The sequence below is a fragment of the Drosophila biarmipes genome, chromosome 2L (assembly GCF_025231255.1).
Source record: "Drosophila biarmipes strain raj3 chromosome 2L, RU_DBia_V1.1, whole genome shotgun sequence".
In the NCBI taxonomy this organism is placed as follows: Eukaryota; Metazoa; Arthropoda; class Insecta; order Diptera; family Drosophilidae; genus Drosophila; species Drosophila biarmipes.
Window position 1 is genome coordinate 520,259 of NC_066612.1, and position 19,812 is coordinate 540,070.

The following is a 19,812-nucleotide window of genomic DNA, read 5'->3' on the forward strand; positions in this document are numbered from 1 at the left end:
ATAGGGCGCATTGAAAATTGCGGATACTCCAAGGGTTACCCTGTTAGTTAACATTGATGTGCAGTGTGACCTTTTGGAATATACCAAAAAAAGGAAAAACGGTATATTTCTTTGAGACTGACGTGGTCTACACACCACACAAACAAAGCCAGCGGCAACTACAACATTTTCTACTTTTTGCCAGCATATTAAATTCTTTGCCGGGGAAAAGGCATGATTTGCTGAAACAACCAGGATCGGAGACAGAATGCAGCTAATCAAGTGCTTGGTCCTCATTCAATTGACCCTCCTGCTGGTGGAGGAGTCGTTAGCCGGCCGGGACTTCTACAAGATACTGAACATCAAGAAAAACGCCAACACGAATGAGGTGAAGAAGGCGTATCGCCGCCTGGCGAAGGAGCTGCATCCGGACAAGAACAAGGACGATCCGAATGCCTCAGAGAAGTTCCAGGACCTGGGAGCCGCCTACGAGGTCCTGTCCAACCCGGACAAGAGGAAAACCTACGACCGCTGTGGCGAGGAGTGCCTGAAGAAGGAGGGCATGATGGACCACGGTGGCGATCCGTTCTCCAGCTTCTTCGGCGACTTTGGATTCCACTTCGGCAACGGCGATGGCCAGCAGCAGGATGCCCCAAGGGGCGCCGACATCGTCATGAACCTGTACGTCTCCCTGGAGGAGCTCTACTCGGGCAACTTTGTGGAGATTGTCAGGAACAAGCCAGTGAGCAAACCCGCCTCGGGCACCAGGAAGTGCAACTGCCGCCAGGAGATGGTCACCCGGAATCTGGGGCCCGGACGCTTCCAGATGATACAGCAGACCGTGTGCGATGAGTGCCCCAACGTGAAGCTGGTCAACGAAGAGCGCACCCTGGAAATCGAAGTCGAGCAGGGCATGGTCGATGGCCAGGAGACGCGGTTCGTGGCCGAGGGAGAGCCCCACATCGATGGAGAGCCCGGGGATCTCATTGTGCGGGTCCAGCAGATGCCGCATCCGCGATTCCTGCGGAAGGACGATGATCTGTACACCAACGTGACCATCAGCCTGCAGGATGCCCTCGTCGGCTTCTCGATGGAGATCAAGCACCTGGATGGACACCTCGTGCCCGTCACGAGAGAGAAGATTACGTGGCCCGGTGCCCGTATCCGCAAGAAGGGCGAGGGCATGCCCAATTTCGAGAACAACAATCTCACCGGCAACCTGTACATCACCTTCGACGTGGAGTTCCCCAAGAAGGATCTTACGGCGGAGGAAAAGGAAGGTGGGTGTCCCATAAGAATTTTTAAGGAATCTTCTGTTTTCTATTTATTTCAATTAGTCAACAACGACTTAATCATATATTAAAACTACTTAGTAATCAAATGTTTTTTCTATTCTAGCGCTCAAGAAAATACTCGACCAAACCTCCATCAATCGTATCTACAATGGACTGTGAATCGCCCAACGTCCACACCCAAGAAAGCGCTCGCTGGCTGTACTCTAGTATTTAAATGCCTAACTGGCGATTTCAATCTGGAAACGCCCCCAATTCAAGAGATGACTTTGTTCAAAAAAGTTGTGCGATAAAAACAATTTAATTTTAGTTTAGAATTTTGTAAAATAGTAAATGTTGATGAGCGGAAATCAGCAAAACTACAAGCAGTTCCTGCTGACAAAAGGAATTGCAACACAAAACCAACCCCCCACAAAATAAAACGGATTTAAATTATATATGATGTTTGGTGGAAGTCGTTTTATTTTGGTTTACATTTTGTACTTAATGGTGGAAGATCTCTCTATTAGTTTACTAAAGGTAGTAGAATAAAATGAATTTTTCAAATGTAATAAAAAATACTTTTAAGGAAATCGATAGGCACCTCCGTTGCAACCTTGGCTCAGCTGCGATAACTAGCGCAGGACAACGGTCTAAAGAGAGTAAAATAAAGAGAGAGGAAGTGGCGAATTCGCTTTCAGAGAGCGTAGAAATTTTCACCAGTGCGGACGTAGGACAAGCTCAATCAGGCTTTTATTTTTTTACAGAAGGCACACACCGAAACCTAAAACAAGCCATTGAAAAAGCTGTACGACTCATTAATTGTACTGCCTTACTTCACCACCAACCGGAGGACAGCCGAAGCAGAGTCATAGCCCAGAAAAGGATAATCATTTAAAGGAATTTCTGCACCGAAAAACAAGACACCAACAGCAAAAGCGACCTTAAATACATAGTATGAATGTCGCCTAAATATCATAATTTCGAGGTGAGTCCGGTGGGTCCTTTTCGGTGCCCGTGCCCCTTCATAAGCAGCAATCCCAGGGATTTCGTGTTCCGCGAAGACGCAACGGCCCACCCCTTCCATTCAGTTTTTCACTATCGATTTTCTGCGGGGTTGTCCCTTCAACTTTAAGTGACCCAAAAAGAAAGGGAGGGTGGTTTTAGGTCAGCCGGCAAAGTTGCGTGCTCGGCAAGTTCATCCATCCTGGTTTCGTGCCAAATTAAGAGACCCCAATAAAACCCTTCCAGATTGCACTGGTCTACTTTCTGCTGCTGATACCATGGCCGCCCACGAATGTGATCAGAATCCTGTGCTCGCGAGATAACAGCCGACTGGTGCGCAAGATAGTGCGCTCCAAATGGACTCCAATATTGGACAAGCACCAGGTGAGATGACCATTGGGATACTTCCCTCTATGAGCTCTTCCTTATAGCATGACATATTCAATATTTAGGTGAAACTTCCGCTGGAGTGCCCGCTGCATCCGTTCCGGGATGTCTTCGCCCCCCGACAGGATGCCAAGCAAAGGGACCGACCCACTCAGTGGACGTGCAAGAAGTGCGGCAAGAGCTTCTACCAGGAGAAGCACCTGGATCTGCATTTCGACACGCGCCACAAGAGCATCATCAATGAGGTAAAAGGGGAGGCATTATCTATTACCGGTAATATACAAACGATGGGATAATTTATACTTATACCTCAATATGGGATAATTTATACTTTGAGACACAAACGATTTCTGTGGGACTGTCCTGTATTGATTAACGAATTTGCTTTTTATCTGATTAGGCGGAGGATGCCGTCTGCCTGGCCGACTTCTGCGACATCATGCGGTGCGAGGTTTTCGAGACGGAGGATGCGTCCAGCCTGAAGTTCGGCGACCAGCACATCGTCACGGACATCGAGGTCTGGGGCGACTCCCTGGGCCAGAACTCCGCGTTGGCCAAAGCGAATGCTGCCTACTTGAGCTTAATACCAAGGTGGGTGCTGTTAGTTAAGAGACCCGTCCACATATTTAACCCCTGACCCATCAGAACTTCCACATTGGGCGCCTCGCGTGCCGCCAAAGTACAAAACCGTCAATTACTCCAAGACAAGCCAAGCCAGGCCAGCAAGCAGGATCAGTCGCCGGCAGGTGAGCGAACCCATCCCCACTCCCACTCCCACCGAGTGCGTGCATCCACCACAGCCAATCCCCTTCGCCTAGATCCTTCCCCGGAGGACGGATCGGCGGCCAGGCCGAGGTCGGCGGGCGAGAAGCTGCTCCACAAGCTCAAGGAGCTGGGCAAGGCGCACCTCAAGCCGTCGTCGGTGGATCCGGAGGCCAGCAGGCAGAACGAGACGGACGAAGAGGAAGACGACGAGGGCAGTGGACAATCCGAGGGCAGTGCCCAGTCTGCCGATGAGGCCAAGACGGAGGAGGGATCGGGGGCCAATGGAAATGGCAACAAGGCGAGGGCCAACTGCAAGCCGGAGGAGCTGAGCAAGCTGAAGAACCGCTGCGAGATGCTGCTGAGAAGCTGCATCGGCGGGTTGCTGCTCTCCATGTCGGACCAGGCCTTCAAGGAGATGGAGGGTTTGTTTGCTCCACCACCAAGTAATCGTACTTCGCACTAAAACCCCTTCCTGCCCGCAGATGAGATGAACAAGGCGGTGTGCTGGTACCTGACCTGCGATCGCTACTGGGAGGACGGTCCCCTGGAGCCACGAGCCTTTCCCTGGGGCCTCATCGTCATCCTGATCTTCGTGCTGTCCACCGGGATCTGCTTCTGCTACTACATCATCTGGATCCTGTTCGAGTAAGTGTGCCCTGGCCTCCTGGTCAATCTCCCATTGAGATTGAGCGAACCCAAGTCATCTGTTTCAGCTCCGAAGAGACGACAATCAACGCGAACCACTACTACGGCCAGGGAGCCATCGGCGGCGGCGGGAGCATCTACATGCCAGGAGCAGCAGCGGCTCATCACTACCATGTGGACTATGCCACGCGCCACGACCTCGACCTGGACGCCGGCGGGATAGCTGGTCAGCAGCAGCAGTTGCTCCAGGAGCAGCAGTACTACTACCAGCAGCAGCAACAGCAGCAGCAGCAGGCGGCGTCCGTGCGGGATTTGTATCCGGAGCAGGTGCAGTACCATCGGCACAGTCCGCGGCACTACATCGCCGATCAGCGTCCGGTGGGTCCGCCAGTGGGCACACCCACCCAAGGGGCCGTGCGCAGCAGCTCCTCCAACGCCAACACGCCGTTGCACCATCGGGTGCAGCACCCGGGCCAGCATCCGGCACAGCATCCCCACCTGCAGCACCGCCACTCGACGAGCCTGGCCTACCCACAGGACATTTTAGACCGACGCGACTATACAAGTAGCTCCTCGCGCCCCATTGCCGCCAACATAGTGGCTGGATCAGGATCAGTGTCGGTGCAAGGACCGGGACAGGGACAGGGACAGGGAGCCGGAGCTCCTGGCGACACCCAGCAGCGGCACTACAACACGCACCCGCGCCCGCTGGAGACGAGGCATCGCCACGTGGGCTCCTCGCAGCAATCCCTTCGTGCCTCCGCCTCCACGCACGAGATTGTGCAGCAGGAGGCGGGTCTGGGTCAGAACGAGCACTACATCTACGTGACCTATCCGCCGGACCTCAAGAAGCGCTACTTCGAGTGATGGACCTCGGAGTAGGAGGTCGGGATGGATAGAGATGGAGAGACCAAAGAGCCCTCGGGAGGAGAGCCAAGGAACGATACCAAAGCCAGAGATCAACTGCAGTTGATCGCATTACGAGGATATAGGACGAAGGAGCGGAGGTCTGGCCGCCAACCTAGCCCAAGCAGTTGGTTTTTTACTTTTAGCCTGCAAATTCTAGATTTGTGAACTGTGCTGTTCTTTTTTAATTCTACAAAATAAATCGCAATATTTCTGTACAATAGAAACCTGGTCTGCAAAATTGAACTCTGATGTTGTGGATATACACCTTAAGTGTTATGAGTTACTTACTTTTGCATGGAAGTCCAACTAATAGCAAATGAAAGCTCGACGGGTAACATTTACATAAAACATTTATTTCTCTTTTAGGCTCTCGTATATCATTTCTTTTGTTTGGTTTGCTCAAAGACACTCACATTGATATAGTCTTAACGCTAGGGTACAGTGAAAACCGATATACAAGTATAGAGCTGATTGGGTCCATTGGGGAATGTGTGGAGTGGCAAAGGATGGTATGTACATATTGCGCAATAAATATTATTGTTACTGCTAACATTTTACTCCATTAGTGGGCTAGCTCTTGCACTTTGATTTTTAGTTTTTAGCTTTTGTACTAAAATTAAGCGTATTACTTAGTTTAAACAGGTTACAAACGAAAGAACGTACATTTAGAGGCTTAGACATAAGATAGACATTAGTTTCAAAAAGATTTGGTCCTTTGGAATGTGTTACGAGAGAAAAAGACATCTAGGTGGTCTCGACTATGGTATAAGATAACATTAGTTTGGTGTAGCTAGTGTGGGCTAGGATTCTAAGACTAGACCATCACCGAAGTCTATTTCATAGTTGGCATTGCCCTTGAATATTGTTTTCCCCATCCGCATTTTACATAAGTCGAGCGTTGAGAATTCTCTGAGGGCCCCATGCCAAATTGGATTTCCATCCCGGATCGGTTATGCCCTAAGATCGCAATTAGGGACGGCCCTTACGAAACAGAACCTTTTCGGATTTCCTGGTCGGGATAGGAATATGGGTACTAAGCCTAACGATTCTGGTCCTCCCCGTAACCCTAAGACAAACAACAAATTGCTCTAGGAACCTAACGAATAATTGCACTAAAAACAAACAAAGTCTTCGGCTACTAACAGATCAAACAATTCCAACAGATATATTTAGTTTCTTTTTCTTTTTGGTCTAGGCTGCATTTGGTGGCAATAAAAATGTAAGCTACAAGGGAATGGCGGGGATTTTGCCCCTCTAGTAATGACGAGGCCCCCGATATATCATATGTGCTATATTGCGAACGTATCTGAAATCTGGGCCTGACCTTTGGCGAAAAGCATTTTAAATTGGCCCGACTCGCTGAGCGACTAAAACGCTGATACATTAGCCGATAAAATATGTATATAAGTGTATCTGGTTAATTGCACGCGACTCGGACCGAAACCCCAAAACTCCCCGACTGACCCCCGGTTAACCCCTCGTCTAACGCTGCTTACTCATGCTTAACCCCTCGAGATTCGAATTCGCGCATTGCAGATAAACACGACATTTTCCATGTAAATATTGCACAGATATCTAAAATATATATGGTATATGATGCTCTATATAATTAGGTGTAAAATAAGTATCGTAAAAGTTTAAAAATTATGGTTTCCCTAAAACAACGCCTATACATAGTTGTTATAAGCTATATTCCGTTTCCTAAAACAAATCCAAATGTTAAAAAAGTCTTGAGATTCTGGTAAAGTGCAGCTGTATCTTTACTCTTCTTATTTTTGTGGTGTATCTACGGGTGTGGTGTATCTTTCGTTTGGTTTCCGGTTAGGCACGCCTTTCGGGATCGTCTAGTCTGACAAGCCGAACACATCTGATCCTGTCCAGGGACCAGAAATATCTTTGGTAGAAGCTGGAATCCTATTTGACCCGCCGGGGGCGTTTCCGGCCCGCCCTCTGGCGCTTGTACTTCCGCAGGATTTGATGGGCGTGGTAGAAGCGACCGATGCGGCTCTGGACATACTTCCCATGCAGATACTTGAGCAACTTTCGCCGATCCTTGTGCGGATCGGGGGTCTCGCCGTGGATGATCTCCTCGTGGTGTATCAATGGCGTGGCATCGAACTCCGGCTGGGGCTCGGCCAGCAGCTGGATGAGCTGCAGAGTGTCCACCTGCTCCTCCTCCTCGGGACTCACCTGATCGAGATTGGGCTCTCCCTCAACCTCCGACTCCTCGTTGGCCACCACTCCCAGGATGTTCTCGTTCATATCGCACTGCACCACATAGAGATCACTGCTGGAATCGAAGATCTCGGCCAGATTGATGAGCAGGACATCCTGGCCATTCTCGCTCGGTTCCTCCTCGTCCTCCTTGCCCTCTAAGTCCGAGAGTTGATACATTTCCGCCAGCGCCTCCTCGACGCTCAATTCCCGGGGGGGAGCAGCGACACCTTCATCCGGAGATTCCGATTCCTCGCTTACGACTAACTCTTTTGTTTTTAAGGAACTATTTAAGGCAATCTTACTAAGGTCACTTGGCTGCGCCTCGCCATCGCTCTCGAGGATCTGCTTTAGTTTGGCAATATCTTGGTTGGAGACCTCCACTTCTTGGTTTGACTCCTCGATGGTCTCCCTCCTGACAATCATCTCCAGGGTGGAGAGATCTTCCTTGGGCTCTTCGGTTTGTGGAAGGGACAGTTCTTTCTCCAGGGCGGCCAGCTCGTTGAAGTCGCTTTCTTCCCCAGTCGTGGAGCTCTGCGAACTGGAGCTGCTGGAACTGCTGCTTCCGGAGGAAGCATCCTCCTCCGCCTGGCTGCTCGTACTGCTGGAGTCATCGTCCGAACTGGAACTGCTGGAACTTGAGCTCGAAGAGGATGATGAGGGTGAAGGTACGGCTGGACTAGCCACTTGTTTCGACGGTTCAGAGGTTTCTGTTGCTGCTTCTGGGGTAGCTTCCACACTGTTTTTCAGCCAGGCTTGTATTTGCTCCTCCTTGTTTGGGACAATATCCTCCTCTGGCTTTTGAATGGAGTTCTTTACGTCCTCCTCGTCTTCCGGCTCCACTCTAAGTTCTATTTTTGGCGACATATTGATGTTTTCAATGTCGTCGAATCCCTTGAAGTTCGACTGCAGCTCCAGGGATTTGGTGTCCAAGCCCTGTTCCTCCAGAACTTCTTCAGTCTTTTCCTTGTAGCTGTAGCCACTCTTGATGACCGTTTCCCGATCTGTTCCACTCAGTAGACTGCTCCTGAATTCGGAGGAATTCAAAGCCGAGACACTCAAGCCCTTGAGACTAGGAGGGTTGCGGAGTTCTGCTGGGACCACGTACTTCTTCATCAGCCGTTTGATCAGAGGCAGACGGTTCTCCTTCAGCCTGGTCATCTGCTTCTTCATCAGGATGGCTCGGAGTTCTCTGGTTCTACTGGAGGCGGTTCTCTTCCGCAACACTTTGAGCACCCTGAAGTAATGCCGATACTTAATTTTGGGACTCTCGAATATCAAGATCTTTAACATCTTGATGCGATTTCTGCGCTTTTTGGCCAGCAGCTTTTTGCTAGCTCTGGCCGAAGCTTTAGGAGAAGGGGACACTACATTGGGACCTTGATTAATTTCTCCCACCTGTTGTTGTGTGTCCTCTTGATCCTGGCTTTTTTGGGGCTCTGTCGCCCTGCGCTTTCTCTTGTAGAACTTGAATCTTTTTGGGTTCTCTCTGTATTCGCCTTCCTCCTGGGCGGTCGTCTCCTCCACCTCACTCTCGGAACTCTCGATCTTGTGTATGAAGGTCTCGTACTCCTTGGCAAAGGTGGATTCATTCGAGTTCGAGCTGTTGTTCTGATCAAAGTCCATGGCCACAGGTGGTTGGGATGCAAACACCTCGTTGCTGTTCAGGATGGGACTTGGCAGGGGAAGGCTCGCCGAGGGTGGTTCCGTCATCAGAGGAGCAGTCACCGGATGTCGCAGGATCTCCGCCAGGGCATCGCTTTCGTTCACGGGCTGATGCTCTGAAACACTCGTCTTGAGACGCAGCTCGTCCAACTCCTTCTCCACATCGAAACTTCCGAAGGAGTCGTCCACAGGTGCGCCATTCCCATTGGCCTTTTCAATGTCTATGATTATGTCTGGCAAATTGATACCCTGATGATCCACGACAGCCGTGGCTTGCGGTCCAGTGGGGGGCAGAGATTCGTACATAAAGTTAGGGGCACTGGGCACAGGAGCCACAACGGCCACAACCGGGGGATCCAGCTCGAGGACAGCACTCGCCTCATCCTCGTCGTCCACCTTCCAGGTGGAGAGAAAGTCCCGAATGGTCTGCGTGGATTTCGCCGACTCCACAGTGTAGTTCAGGTTGGAAGGCGCCGAGGCATGGAGATTGAAGCCCACAAAGTTCTCCACTTGGGCATCCAGGCTCGCCAGGGGTCCTCCTCCTCCACTGCCTGTTTGTGTCAGGTAACAATTTCCCGAAGAGGAGGACCCCACCAGCCCGGATCTCTTGCGATAATCCTGATAGGGCTGCGATCGCAACGATTGCTGGGGCATCGAGGGAGACCCATAGCTGTCCAGGTTGGTGAGACTAATGTCGTTGTAGTAGCCCCCACTTGCGGGATCCATGCCCATTCCGATGCCCATTCCCATTCCCATGCCACCCATACCTAAGCCAGGAACCAACGGTGCCGCATATCTTTGGCTGTTCATGTTGCTCGATGTGCTGGATCCTGGATTGTATCCATAGCCCAGTTGGCTGGTGCTGGTTTCATAGGGACCGTGGCCCACATACATGTCAGTCGGATGCTTGAGCTTCATAGCGGCGGCAGCGGAGGTTCCCGTCCCCGGGGGATATTGAGGCTGCGATTGCGGTGCACTTCCGGCCGTTCCATAGGGCGCGGAAACCATGGAGCTGTAGGCGTTACCCCTCGGGTAGTAGCAGCTCTGCTGGTTCAATGGGTAGCCCTGGGAGCAGCAGTTCTGGCGGGCACTGGCCGGAGCACCCTCCGTTCCTGACCACATATTCCGGCCCGCATAGGACTGCGTGATCGGTGGACCCGTGTAGGGGTTATTGACATAGGGCGATACACCAGTGCTTCCGTATTTATCGTACTTCGTCGAGCCGTAATACAGTTCACTGTTGATGTTCCCAGGTCCAGGTGCAGGAACGGGTCCCGGTCCAGGCCCCGGATGGGGATGGTGGTACGAGCTGTTGGCCACCGTCGCCGGCGGCAGAGATCTGTAGTTGGGCGAGTTGTAGTCCACGCCCCAGTGACAGTTACTCGTGGGCTTCCTGTACGTCTGCAGACCCGAGGATTCGGGCCCCAGGTCCGGCTGGTTGTACATGGGCAGACCTCCGTTGGGCGAATACATGGGCATGGCCATTCCATACTTGTCGTAATACGGGGCCGACGAGGGATTGCTGACCAGTCCGCCGGAGCTGCCACCGGAGTTGGCGCCGTACACCGCCGCCGTGGGCATTCCCTGATAGCTTCTGCTGGGCTTGATGGCCGCATAGTTGGGCTCCAGTTGGGTGAGTTGCGTCTGCTGCGGCATCTGCGTCTGTTTCTGCGACACCGCTGCGGGATTCAGAGGTAGGCCCTGGCTGTACGATGGACCAGGCACCGAACTCCCCGCCATGTTGCTCGGCATCATCGGCTGCGACGCGGCCTGTCCATTGGGGGCCATCTTGTACTTGTAGGGATCGTACATGGTGTTTGACTGGGCCATGTAGCCGCCGGAACTCGCCGGCTGGGCGTAAAAGGGCGTGGCAGTGGCCTGCGGCTTCATACCCGCACTCGTACCTCCCATGGAACTTCCCCCGTACTTAACCCCCGAACTGGGCGCCAGTTTTTCGTAGCGCGTTCCACTCACGGGGTAACTGTTGCCGGAAAGCTGCTGACCCACCGCACTGGGCGCACTGGGCGCACTGTACGAGTTGTACGGAGCCCCGCCGTAGTTGAAGCCGGGATCCAGGGGCAGGGAGTTTCCGTATCCGTAGTTCTGGTGATAGTAGTGACCCGGATTCTGCTGCTGCTGCTGTCGCTGCTGGGCATCCAGCGAGGTGAGAGCCTCGCTGTAGAACGGAGCCACCGTGGCAATCGTGGCCATGGGCATCGAGGTGGGCGAGTTCTCGTAGTGACCGCCGCCGGTGGGCGTGGTCGTGGCGCTGCCATAGCCGCTGCTGCTGCCGCTGCTGCTGCTCCCTGGCCCGGAACTCGAGCCGGAGCTCAGCCCGGAGACGGATCCGGAACCGGAGGAGCCCACGGCAATCGCCATGGCGGCCGAGTCCATGACCGCTTGCATCTTGTTGGCTGCAACGAGGAAATTGAGTTGGCATTTATCACAAGGTCGGCTCATTTTTAAAGCATAACATTACAGAAAATATAGAACATTTTTTTAATTATATGTCGGTTTCCCTTAAATTACCCACAATACCAATGTCATTAAGTCAATCAATCTTGTGACAGGATAAGATATCCAAGTAACTTAATTAAAAATAGCATAATGATGATCTAGAAACGGTGGAAACTTTCAGAATTTGTGAGCAAAAGACCCATTAGTTTGATTTATGAGCAAAGGAATTAAAAGAGACCAACTTATTAGTAATTGTAATTCCTTAAACCAACAGATTGTGTTGTGTGGTGAAATTGGTGAGCCAATATTTGAAGGTATTAAACAGATTACCTAGATCAGCCGAGCAATCAAGGAATCAGGCCAGCATTATTTATTAAAAACCATGAGTACTACAATTTTAAGTGGTTAATAGCCACCGAAACTGCTAAGAATTCCCATTTGTCAGGTCCTGTCAACATATGTGCACAAAGTACGTTCCACCCACCTGCCAAGGCTGTCCCAAGCCTCCTCCTCTCGGGACTTCCCCTCCATTCACTCGGCTGCATTCTCAAATTGCATTCGCAATTGTTAAAGGTCCCCCACACCGCGAACAGGAAAAAGCAATTATTCCGTGGCATTTAAATGTAAAATGGAAAGCCCCCAACATGCTCCGCCCGACGCCCGCGACAGTTTCGCTTTTGTTGGTCATTAAATGTGGTCTTCAACGGCACGCAGGTCCTTCGCAGTCCCTCGTACTACTCCTGGCAAGTGTGTCAGTGGGGTTTTTGATGTCTAAATGCAGCGAGATGGGGAGGACAGCACTCAGGAAAACAACGATGTATTATGATTTTCATTATTTCGAATGCTCAGTCCGTAAGTCACTCCTTGGCACAAAACTAAACTACAGATGTACTCAGAAAAACATTTAGACATTACCAATTCGAGCTCTAAAATGGTTTTCACAATTTAAACGAGAGTCTTCCGTGTAAAGAAAATATCTCTAACGCAAGGAAAGGCTCATCTATAAGAAATGCTGGCCTATGCATATTTTAAAGCTGGATAAATGACTGCTTTTCTCCCTGTGCACCACTGGCTGACTACAAAATAAAACGCGCGCCTCGGCTCTGTGAAATGGAAATGTGGAATGTTCATGAAATATTAATGATTGACCCCGCCACACACACGCACACAAAGGGTGGACAATGCAAAGAGCAACGGTAGCAACAACATTCGAACCCCCTGCCACGCCCACTCAATGTCAGCGCCCACCGCAAAGTGGGCCACAACCGTTCACACACTGGGAAAAACCAATAATTGCAGGAGATAATTGTCGCAAGCCAATGGAACCCGCTCCTGAGTCATCAATACCTGGCAGCCCTGGCAGAAGCAGCACACTGACAAAAACCGGACGGGATTCCTTTGGCACGAGTGTTCTCTTGGAGCTAGCCATCACGAACCGAACACATCAGCAGCGCTTCCCCTTCTGAAGCACTCACAGAAGATGACCAGTTCCTAGAACATGTTTATTAATCTGCATGTTGATAAGAACAATGGCTCTTGGAAAATCGCGCTTAACCTTTGAGCTCTGGACAAGATTAAGATTGACGACTCATATGAGAGTTGATATGGCGTCGGATGATGCAGAAGGCGGATTTCGGATTTCCATAGGTTGCTTAAAGAACTCAAAAGGAACCTATGACCATCATATAACAGAGGGCGATTATAATGTTGTTAAACGTTTTTGTTAAGCTAATTTAGCACAAGGGTATAAAATCATATTCAGAGAGAATATCCTGAAGACACTTTCAATCGACTTAGACCCTTTTTCGGGCAGTGAACTCAATCCGTAGTCGTACCCTTCTTCCCTTTGGCTCCGCCGTAGTAGCCCGGTGGGAGTTCCATCCACAGCCCATTGACGACCACCTGCGAGGACCACGGACAGTTCCAGCCGTAAGGACAACTACTGTCCGGCGGCAGCCACATGGCTTACACTTTGGGCAATTGGACCTCCGGACAATTGAACAATTGGAGCAAAAGAGCGCCGCGCACGGAATAAAATTAAAACGGAGTACAGCACACCGAGCACGGCGAGTGACGAACTGGAATTCATTATGATAATTCACTTTCGCCCGAGGCGAATATTATTGATGACCCGGTCCCGAGCAGTCGGCTCTGGATAATCGACCTCTGCCTTCCGATGCGACTCGATTCGGGTCGGGCTTTTAGTCTAATTGGGCGTGAAGCGACCATCCGGAATAAATGAGATCGCGATTGCCGGACTGGCGGCGGCGACTGGAGGCTTTGGCTCTAATCGAAATGGGATCGCAGTGCGAGTCACGAGTGGAGCCGGTCAACTGGACCGAAGGGGAAATGGTAATCAAAGAAGTTCGGCTCGCCATCCGATATTGTACTCAGAAAAGCCGGGCAGCGCCGCCGTTCGAGCGCATTGCGTATACGCCCAAGGGTACGACGATATCGGAGATCGCCGCATTGAATAGCTTGGAGAGGAGGTGGTGGAAAGTACAAGTGTGCCTATCTCTGAAAAATCGAGTCAAAGACGCAATCCGTAATTAACTTAATTATAGAATGGAAAGCAAATAATAAATGAGTGTAGATAGCACATAATTAAGAGGTGTTCCATGGCAAAACTGTCCACCTAAGACTGTGTTGGTCTCAAAAAGATTGGAGATATATTGTTTTTCTTAAAGAAGTACCAGCGTTATCATTAAATGTAAAGTATATAAAGAAGCGAAGCTTTTTGACTTAGTTTGTCAATATTCTGATGCGTAATCTGTTCAAAAGGATATAAAATGAATTAACACCCGTAATGAAAACTGTAAAACTGAAATATATATTCGAATTTTTAGTAAACAAATTCAAATAAGATTACATTTATTAAGCAAAGTAAAACAGCTACCAATCTGAATTCTTAAGAGAACCCTTCTCTAAATAGTTTTGAAATGAAGAAGTAAGGAGTAGACATATAAAATATACAAAAACCCTCCAATGTACATTTGAATTCCGGGCCAGTTTAATGAAATTCTTACCGAAAATGCGGGGAACTATGCTGCCATATGTTGGGCACAGAAAAAGGCGGGCTAACACAAACACAGCTGCACACAAGAGCCCCAGTACACACCCACGCGGAAGGACACGTTGTCGGGGAAGTGTTGGTGCGGACGCGTGTGCGTGAGTGAGGGGATTCCCCGCCCAGCGCTGCCTTTGTTTTAATTATGAAACTTTGAGGACTGCAGTTATTTTTACGAGAAGGAGGCGTGACAGCGCGTGCGACTTTCCAGCAAAAACTTATTCATCTGTTGAAGCTGTTGGAGCCGAGGAGTGTGACGTCGGAGCTGACATTGGCAGCGCCGCCGGCAGCGACGCCCGCAGCGCCGCCTGCGCCGACGCAGACGCCGCGAAGGAAAAGCCGACGAGGAAAAACCCCCGAAGGGAGAGTGGAAAAAAGGGAAAAAGACGGCCAGCAAGTTCGGCTGTGTGGGTTCCCCATAAGAATGTCCGGGAGTGCGACTGTGTGTGGTTGTGTGTGGCTGTGTGTGTCTGTTGTTGTTGTGCCTGGGAAAACAAGTGGTTGCCGTGGTGAGAAGAAAACGGGCACGAAAATGGAGCGAAAGGCTTGAGCTGGGAAAAGGAAAGGCGACTGCAGCGCCACCCTGCTTAAATATTAATGGGGAATGCAAACCGCTGACCTATTCAAGTTATGCAGAGCGGTGTCTCGGGGAAATATAATTGCGCTCTGCCCATGCTCTGCCGACACACTAAGAGATACTTTGATTAGGCTGGATTCGCACAAACCGTCTGTACTGTGTGGAGCCCAAGGGATTTGGAAGAAACCAAAGAGATGGAAGACACTTAGGATAGGACAAATAGTATCTGGCGGCAGCTCTTCAAGTGAATACATCCTTAGGGAAGAGTTGTCTGAATCATTGGGTTTTTAGGGAATGTGTCTGCTGGAAAATGAGCCATTCGGTTAATGCCAACAATTGTTGTAGGTACTTTTCTCTATTTATTTACTGTTTCCCGGCTCGGCCTGCCACTCACTGGAGGCAATCACAGGGTCCGCCAGTGCAGCCGCTCCCGAAGCAGTTTGCCAGACATGTGACAGCTCCAGTTCTCACACTACAGCCCGATACCATCGGGCTCCAGGTCCTTAGTCCTGAAAGGGGCGGAAATGAAGCCGCCGCTCGTAAGCAAACATGACAGCTCCACGCTCCCATTAGCGTTCCAATTTTGTTGTTTGCAACTCCTTTCTATGCCCGCTCCCCATTTCCCATTTCCCCTTTCCCCTTTCCCCATCCCGCCTCCCACTTCCCCGTTTCCAATTTCCAGTTCGATGACGAAGCGTGACAAATAATAACAACAGTACCGCGAGCTAGCGAAACGATTGGAAAAGTGCATCGGGGCTGCCACCACCGCTGGGAGGCGACAGGCCCTCGGCGCCTTCGGGCCTACCGGAGTGAGAGTTGCCCAAATAGGGCTAACCATCGACCGCAAAAACAAATTAAGTAAATTCAGTAAACAAGCAAACGAGCGGCAACAACAAGTCGGGCTTTGTGGCAAAGAACCGGGGAGATGCACAGAGATAAAAAGGTTTCTTGAACTGTTAAAGGCAAGAAATACATCACCGCTCATCAGTTTCCATTGAAATTTAAGACACCTTACAGCGAGCTGGCTGTGATTTCTTGGGGTATCTTTGCCACCAATATAAACTGAAATCTGAGACTGGCCCACGCCTTTTTCGCAGTGCAAAGAGGGCAGCTCGAAAGGAGAATTGAAATAAACAATGAGCAGCAAATGGGCAAAAAGCAAGAGCTAGAAAAAGCGGAAAAGGCAACAATAAAATAGGCGACAAGCAGCAACAACGGGCAATCATAAAGGCAGCGCAATCAAATGATAATAAAAAGCAGCGACGATTACGCCGGCCGCGACGCCGGCGCGCTGCCACAGTGGGGCTTCGCTCGCCGATTATTTTGCATACCGCCTATGCGGTGTGCACGGTGTGTGTGGTGTCTCAGAGGTGAAACGCGAAGGAAGAGCCGAAGAAGCTATAGCAATTCCCAATTCCACATTCAAATGCAAAACAAATTCAGAAAATCGAACGCAGAGGCAGCAGGCGCCGCTGACGAAACCGAAAGAAGCTCAGATACTTGGTGTCACCGAATAGGAACGAAAACAACCCGGGTCGCATCCATGCGAGTGCCGAGTGAACCCACAGAACGGGCGGAATCTGCTCCAATTAGGCGACTCCGCGGGCAGCGAGTGTTGGAGCAAACATCCTAATCACACCAACGCGCTTTATCTTATCCCCGACCATCTACTGCCTTCTGGCAGTGAACTTGGCTCTTAGAAGTCCTCAGGTGAACTAATTTAAACCCATTAACCTTTGTAAGGTCTGGCATCAAGTATACGACCTGTGAGCAGGGTTTTTCAAACACTCAAAACTGAATGGACCTCGTTGGCACTAATAATCTAAGGCAACTACTTAATTTTCGGAATTTATACAACAATGCCATTAAGATTTATGAATTAAACGTATCTTATCTGAATTGATATCGTTACAAACAAAAGCAAACGATTATTTTGACAAATGTTTTGTTATTTTTGGGGGGGGGGCGCACAATTAATGGGGAAATAGCAGCAAACACGTATTTCGAAAAAGTGCGAGACTCGTCAACGAAATTACCTTGTGTCATTATGTAAGTGGGTCTCGAGCAGAACTGTAATACATTTTCAAAGGGACTTGGACTCTTCACCTGTAAACCATGACTTGCACAGCTATTTTCTTGACCCCCGCTGTAGCCTGAGCGCTGTGTGGCCACGACGAAATATTGATTGAAAATCAATAGGCTCGGCCGCTTGTCACTCATTCTCTATGACTGCCCGGCGGCGGAGAAGTCGGAATTCAAATGTCGGTGCGATCCACTGCCAGCCGGCAACTCACTTCAATCAAATATAGAAGCCCGTGTGTAGCTCGAGTGTATATCTGGCATTCGACGCTGCTGCACACTCGTATGTGTGTCAGTAGTTTTGATGCCCGTGCGTGTGGCGATGACAAGCTCGGCTTGATAATTTAAACACGTAGCCCTCGACCAGAGCTTCTGCCATGGACTGCGCCCCCGCCGAGCCACCACCCATCGCCCACCCCCCGAGCACCCACCCTCCCGCGAAACCCCACGGGCGCACCAGCGACACACACTTGCACACATGCCATAACGTATAGAGCAAAACAGACGTAAAAATCGAAAGGAAAAAACAAAATGTCAACACACTTTTATTGTTGTTGATGTAATACCCTGCACAGACAGGGCAGAGGGAGGTATATCAACTAGCACTGGCGGTGCCTGAAGTTAAAGTATCTGTAGGGAACACACACTGAGAGAAACGAAATCCAAAGTTATTCGGAACAAAGACAGTTCGAGATGCTTAATTTGATCTCGTTTCAAGGCCAAAAAGTACACTGTGTGCGTCGGCAGAGCCCCAGCAGAGAAGGGATCCTGCACCCATTACTTCAAAACTCGATAATATCGGCATTGATAATACTTTCGGACTTTCGCAACCTTCTCTTGATCAAGACCGTCACGACGAAATATCCTGGCACAAAAGTGTAGCCTATTTCGCAGGGTATTTTATGGTCGGATACTGGTGGGTGGGCAGCATTTTTCTGCTGTCTGTGTGGCGCTTTTTGGGGCTGTCGTTGTAATCGACTTTGTTGCTGCCGTTGCCGCAAAACAAAAATGCCAAAGAAGAGAATAAAGTGGAGCACCCAAGTCGGCGACGTCGGCGGTGGCAGCGACGCCAGCAGCGTAAGCCGCACTCAGCAAAAATGTGCGAGAGGGGAGGCAGTGAGAGGGGGGCGTATGCACTCAAGCAGCAAATAAACCACGTATTCACACACACTGGCACACACTCGACATACTTACACAGATATTTACAAAAATCTAGACACAACAAAATTGCAGATCAATTTAATTGCCTTATTTAGCGATCTTTCATTAACCATCTGTTTCAATGAGAAATAAAACAAAGGAAATGAATGGTTTGGGAAAAGTAGAAAATAAATATAAAATTACTTTTATTTTTGAAAATTCCACAAGTTAAACCCTGGGTTAACCTTTCAATGCTAAATATAAATCCTTTGGTGTCTAACCACCCCTATTTTCGTAATTGCCTTATTTAGCGATCTTTCATCAACCATATGTCTCTATGAGAAATAAAGCAAAAGAAATGAATAGTTTGGAAAAGGTAGAAAATAAATAAGAAATTACTTTTATTTTTAGATACTCCACGAGTAAAACCCTGGGTTAACCTTTCAATGCTAAATATAAATCCTTTGGTGTCTAACCACCCTTGTGCCTTATAATAAGCCCTGAAAACCAGTAAGTATTTTTCTCTGTGCACGAACCTCAACAGTTTTTCGACATGTTGTTGCTACTTGCGCTGCTGTTGTTGCACCCTCTGCCGCAGTTGCAGTCGGCGTCGACGGCGCAGTCGCTGCTCACTTAAACGTTCTCCTCGCTGCCGCTGCTCTGCCGCTGTTATTGTTTGTTTTTGCTGTGTATTTTTTCGCCTTGTTTCGCTTGATTATTTTGTGTTTCTATTTTTTGTTGTTCTCCCTTGTAACTTGCAATATAATTTAATAGTAACTGATGTGCTTGCCGCTGTGGCTCGTCGCCGTTGTTTCTGTACTTCACTTAGTATTCGGCTACGCACTCGAACATGCACGGAGCGAAAAAGCGGGGTAACTGGCAAGTGGCACAAGTTTGGCTTTCAAGGCAACACGCGGCGTATACGCGATATGCTGATAATAACCAAATTACTGAATAAGTTCTCCTGCAGTCTTGCTGTGCTCTTTCCACTGCTACTATTACCTTTTCCGCGGACTGCTGGCACGAATTAGATATGACAGTTGGGGACGGAACGGAACGTCAGCAAAACACACACTTTAAAGCCGGCATTGAAAACGCTCTATTTCCCGAACTACGTATCTTTTCCAGCGCACACTTGTACAGGTGGCAGAAGGCAAAAAAGCGGCGCGTAAACGGGCGGAGAACAGAACAGAAATTATACAATGTTCCGTAGTGGTAGTAAAATACAAAAGTTAATAACAACGCGACAAACAGAAAAAAACACGCCAGAACGTAACCGAACGAACGGAATCCAGTGATGCGATGCGCCAGCGTAAACGCGTCCGTGCACGTCCGCTCTCTCCGAAGTGAATAGCGCGAGTGAGCGCTCCGACAAACGGTAAAAGCACACACGGCGGATGAGTGCTAATTGCGCTCAGCACGCGCCGCCATATGGGAATGGGAGAGAGCGGGAGAAAGCAGTGGAGAGTGTGCCGCGCTCTCTTCCTCGGTGTGCGAGGGAGACAGCTCTCACAGGTGGTTGGAGGGGGTCGCTCTGTACACGGAGAGAAAAGCGATGTCAAATCTGCCTGCGCATGTTCAAAGTTTAAGAAATTCATTTGTAAACCAAACCACATATGTAGGTCCAGGTTGTTCGAATCGGGTATTATGAC

General features: G+C 49.7%; 3 protein-coding genes across 5 annotated transcripts; 2 read left to right on the top strand and 1 right to left on the bottom strand.

The window, feature by feature from the left end:
* The first annotated feature begins 121 nt into the window (after positions 1 to 121).
* On the top strand, positions 122 to 1,708 carry LOC108029280 (dnaJ homolog shv). The gene is made up of 2 exons (XM_017101478.3): positions 122 to 1,259; positions 1,378 to 1,708. Exons 1-2 carry the CDS (start codon positions 248 to 250, stop codon positions 1,431 to 1,433), a joined length of 1,068 nt encoding a protein of 355 aa, XP_016956967.1. The 5' UTR covers positions 122 to 247; the 3' UTR covers positions 1,434 to 1,708.
* A 249-nt stretch (positions 1,709 to 1,957) lies between these two features.
* On the top strand, positions 1,958 to 5,178 carry LOC108029291 (uncharacterized). Of its 3 annotated transcripts, XM_017101492.3 has the most exons (8): positions 1,958 to 2,238; positions 2,502 to 2,639; positions 2,708 to 2,887; positions 3,043 to 3,233; positions 3,288 to 3,388; positions 3,461 to 3,829; positions 3,890 to 4,052; positions 4,121 to 5,178. In XM_017101492.3, the coding sequence occupies exons 1-8, from the start codon at positions 2,212 to 2,214 to the stop codon at positions 4,917 to 4,919; spliced, it is 1,968 nt and encodes a 655-aa protein (XP_016956981.1). In that variant the 5' UTR covers positions 1,958 to 2,211; the 3' UTR covers positions 4,920 to 5,178. The 3 variants fall into 3 exon arrangements, with proteins under 3 accessions (XP_016956981.1, XP_016956978.1, XP_016956982.1); XM_017101489.3 differs by having other exon boundaries at positions 3,288 to 3,829; XM_017101493.3 differs by having other exon boundaries at positions 3,288 to 3,829; positions 4,108 to 4,742.
* Positions 5,179 to 5,293: 115 nt separating this feature from the next.
* Positions 5,294 to 19,506, bottom strand: LOC108029157 (uncharacterized). The gene is made up of 2 exons (XM_017101296.3): positions 18,697 to 19,506; positions 5,294 to 11,254 (listed from the first exon to the last, which is right to left on the bottom strand). The coding sequence occupies exon 2, from the start codon at positions 11,244 to 11,246 to the stop codon at positions 6,876 to 6,878; it is 4,371 nt and encodes a 1,456-aa protein (XP_016956785.1). The 5' UTR covers positions 11,247 to 11,254; positions 18,697 to 19,506; the 3' UTR covers positions 5,294 to 6,875.
* Positions 19,507 to 19,812: the final 306 nt, after the last annotated feature.

What these genes read in the sequence shown, in the direction of transcription:
- LOC108029157 (XM_017101296.3), bottom strand. Translation starts at nt 11,246, where the DNA reads ATGCAAGCGGTCATGGACTCGGCCGCCATGGCGATTGCCGTGGGCTCC.
- LOC108029291 (XM_017101489.3), top strand. Translation starts at nt 2,212, where the DNA reads ATGTCGCCTAAATATCATAATTTCGAG. An exon ending in ACAAGAGCATCATCAATGAG is followed by an intron (nt 2,888 to 3,042) that starts GTAAAAGGGGAG and finishes TTATCTGATTAG; the next exon opens with GCGGAGGATGCCGTCTGCCT. An exon ending in GGCCTTCAAGGAGATGGAGG is followed by an intron (nt 3,830 to 3,889) that starts GTTTGTTTGCTC and finishes TCCTGCCCGCAG; the next exon opens with ATGAGATGAACAAGGCGGTG.
- LOC108029280 (XM_017101478.3), top strand. Translation starts at nt 248, where the DNA reads ATGCAGCTAATCAAGTGCTTGGTCCTCATTCAATTGACCCTCCTGCTG. An exon ending in TACGGCGGAGGAAAAGGAAG is followed by an intron (nt 1,260 to 1,377) that starts GTGGGTGTCCCA and finishes TTTCTATTCTAG; the next exon opens with CGCTCAAGAAAATACTCGAC.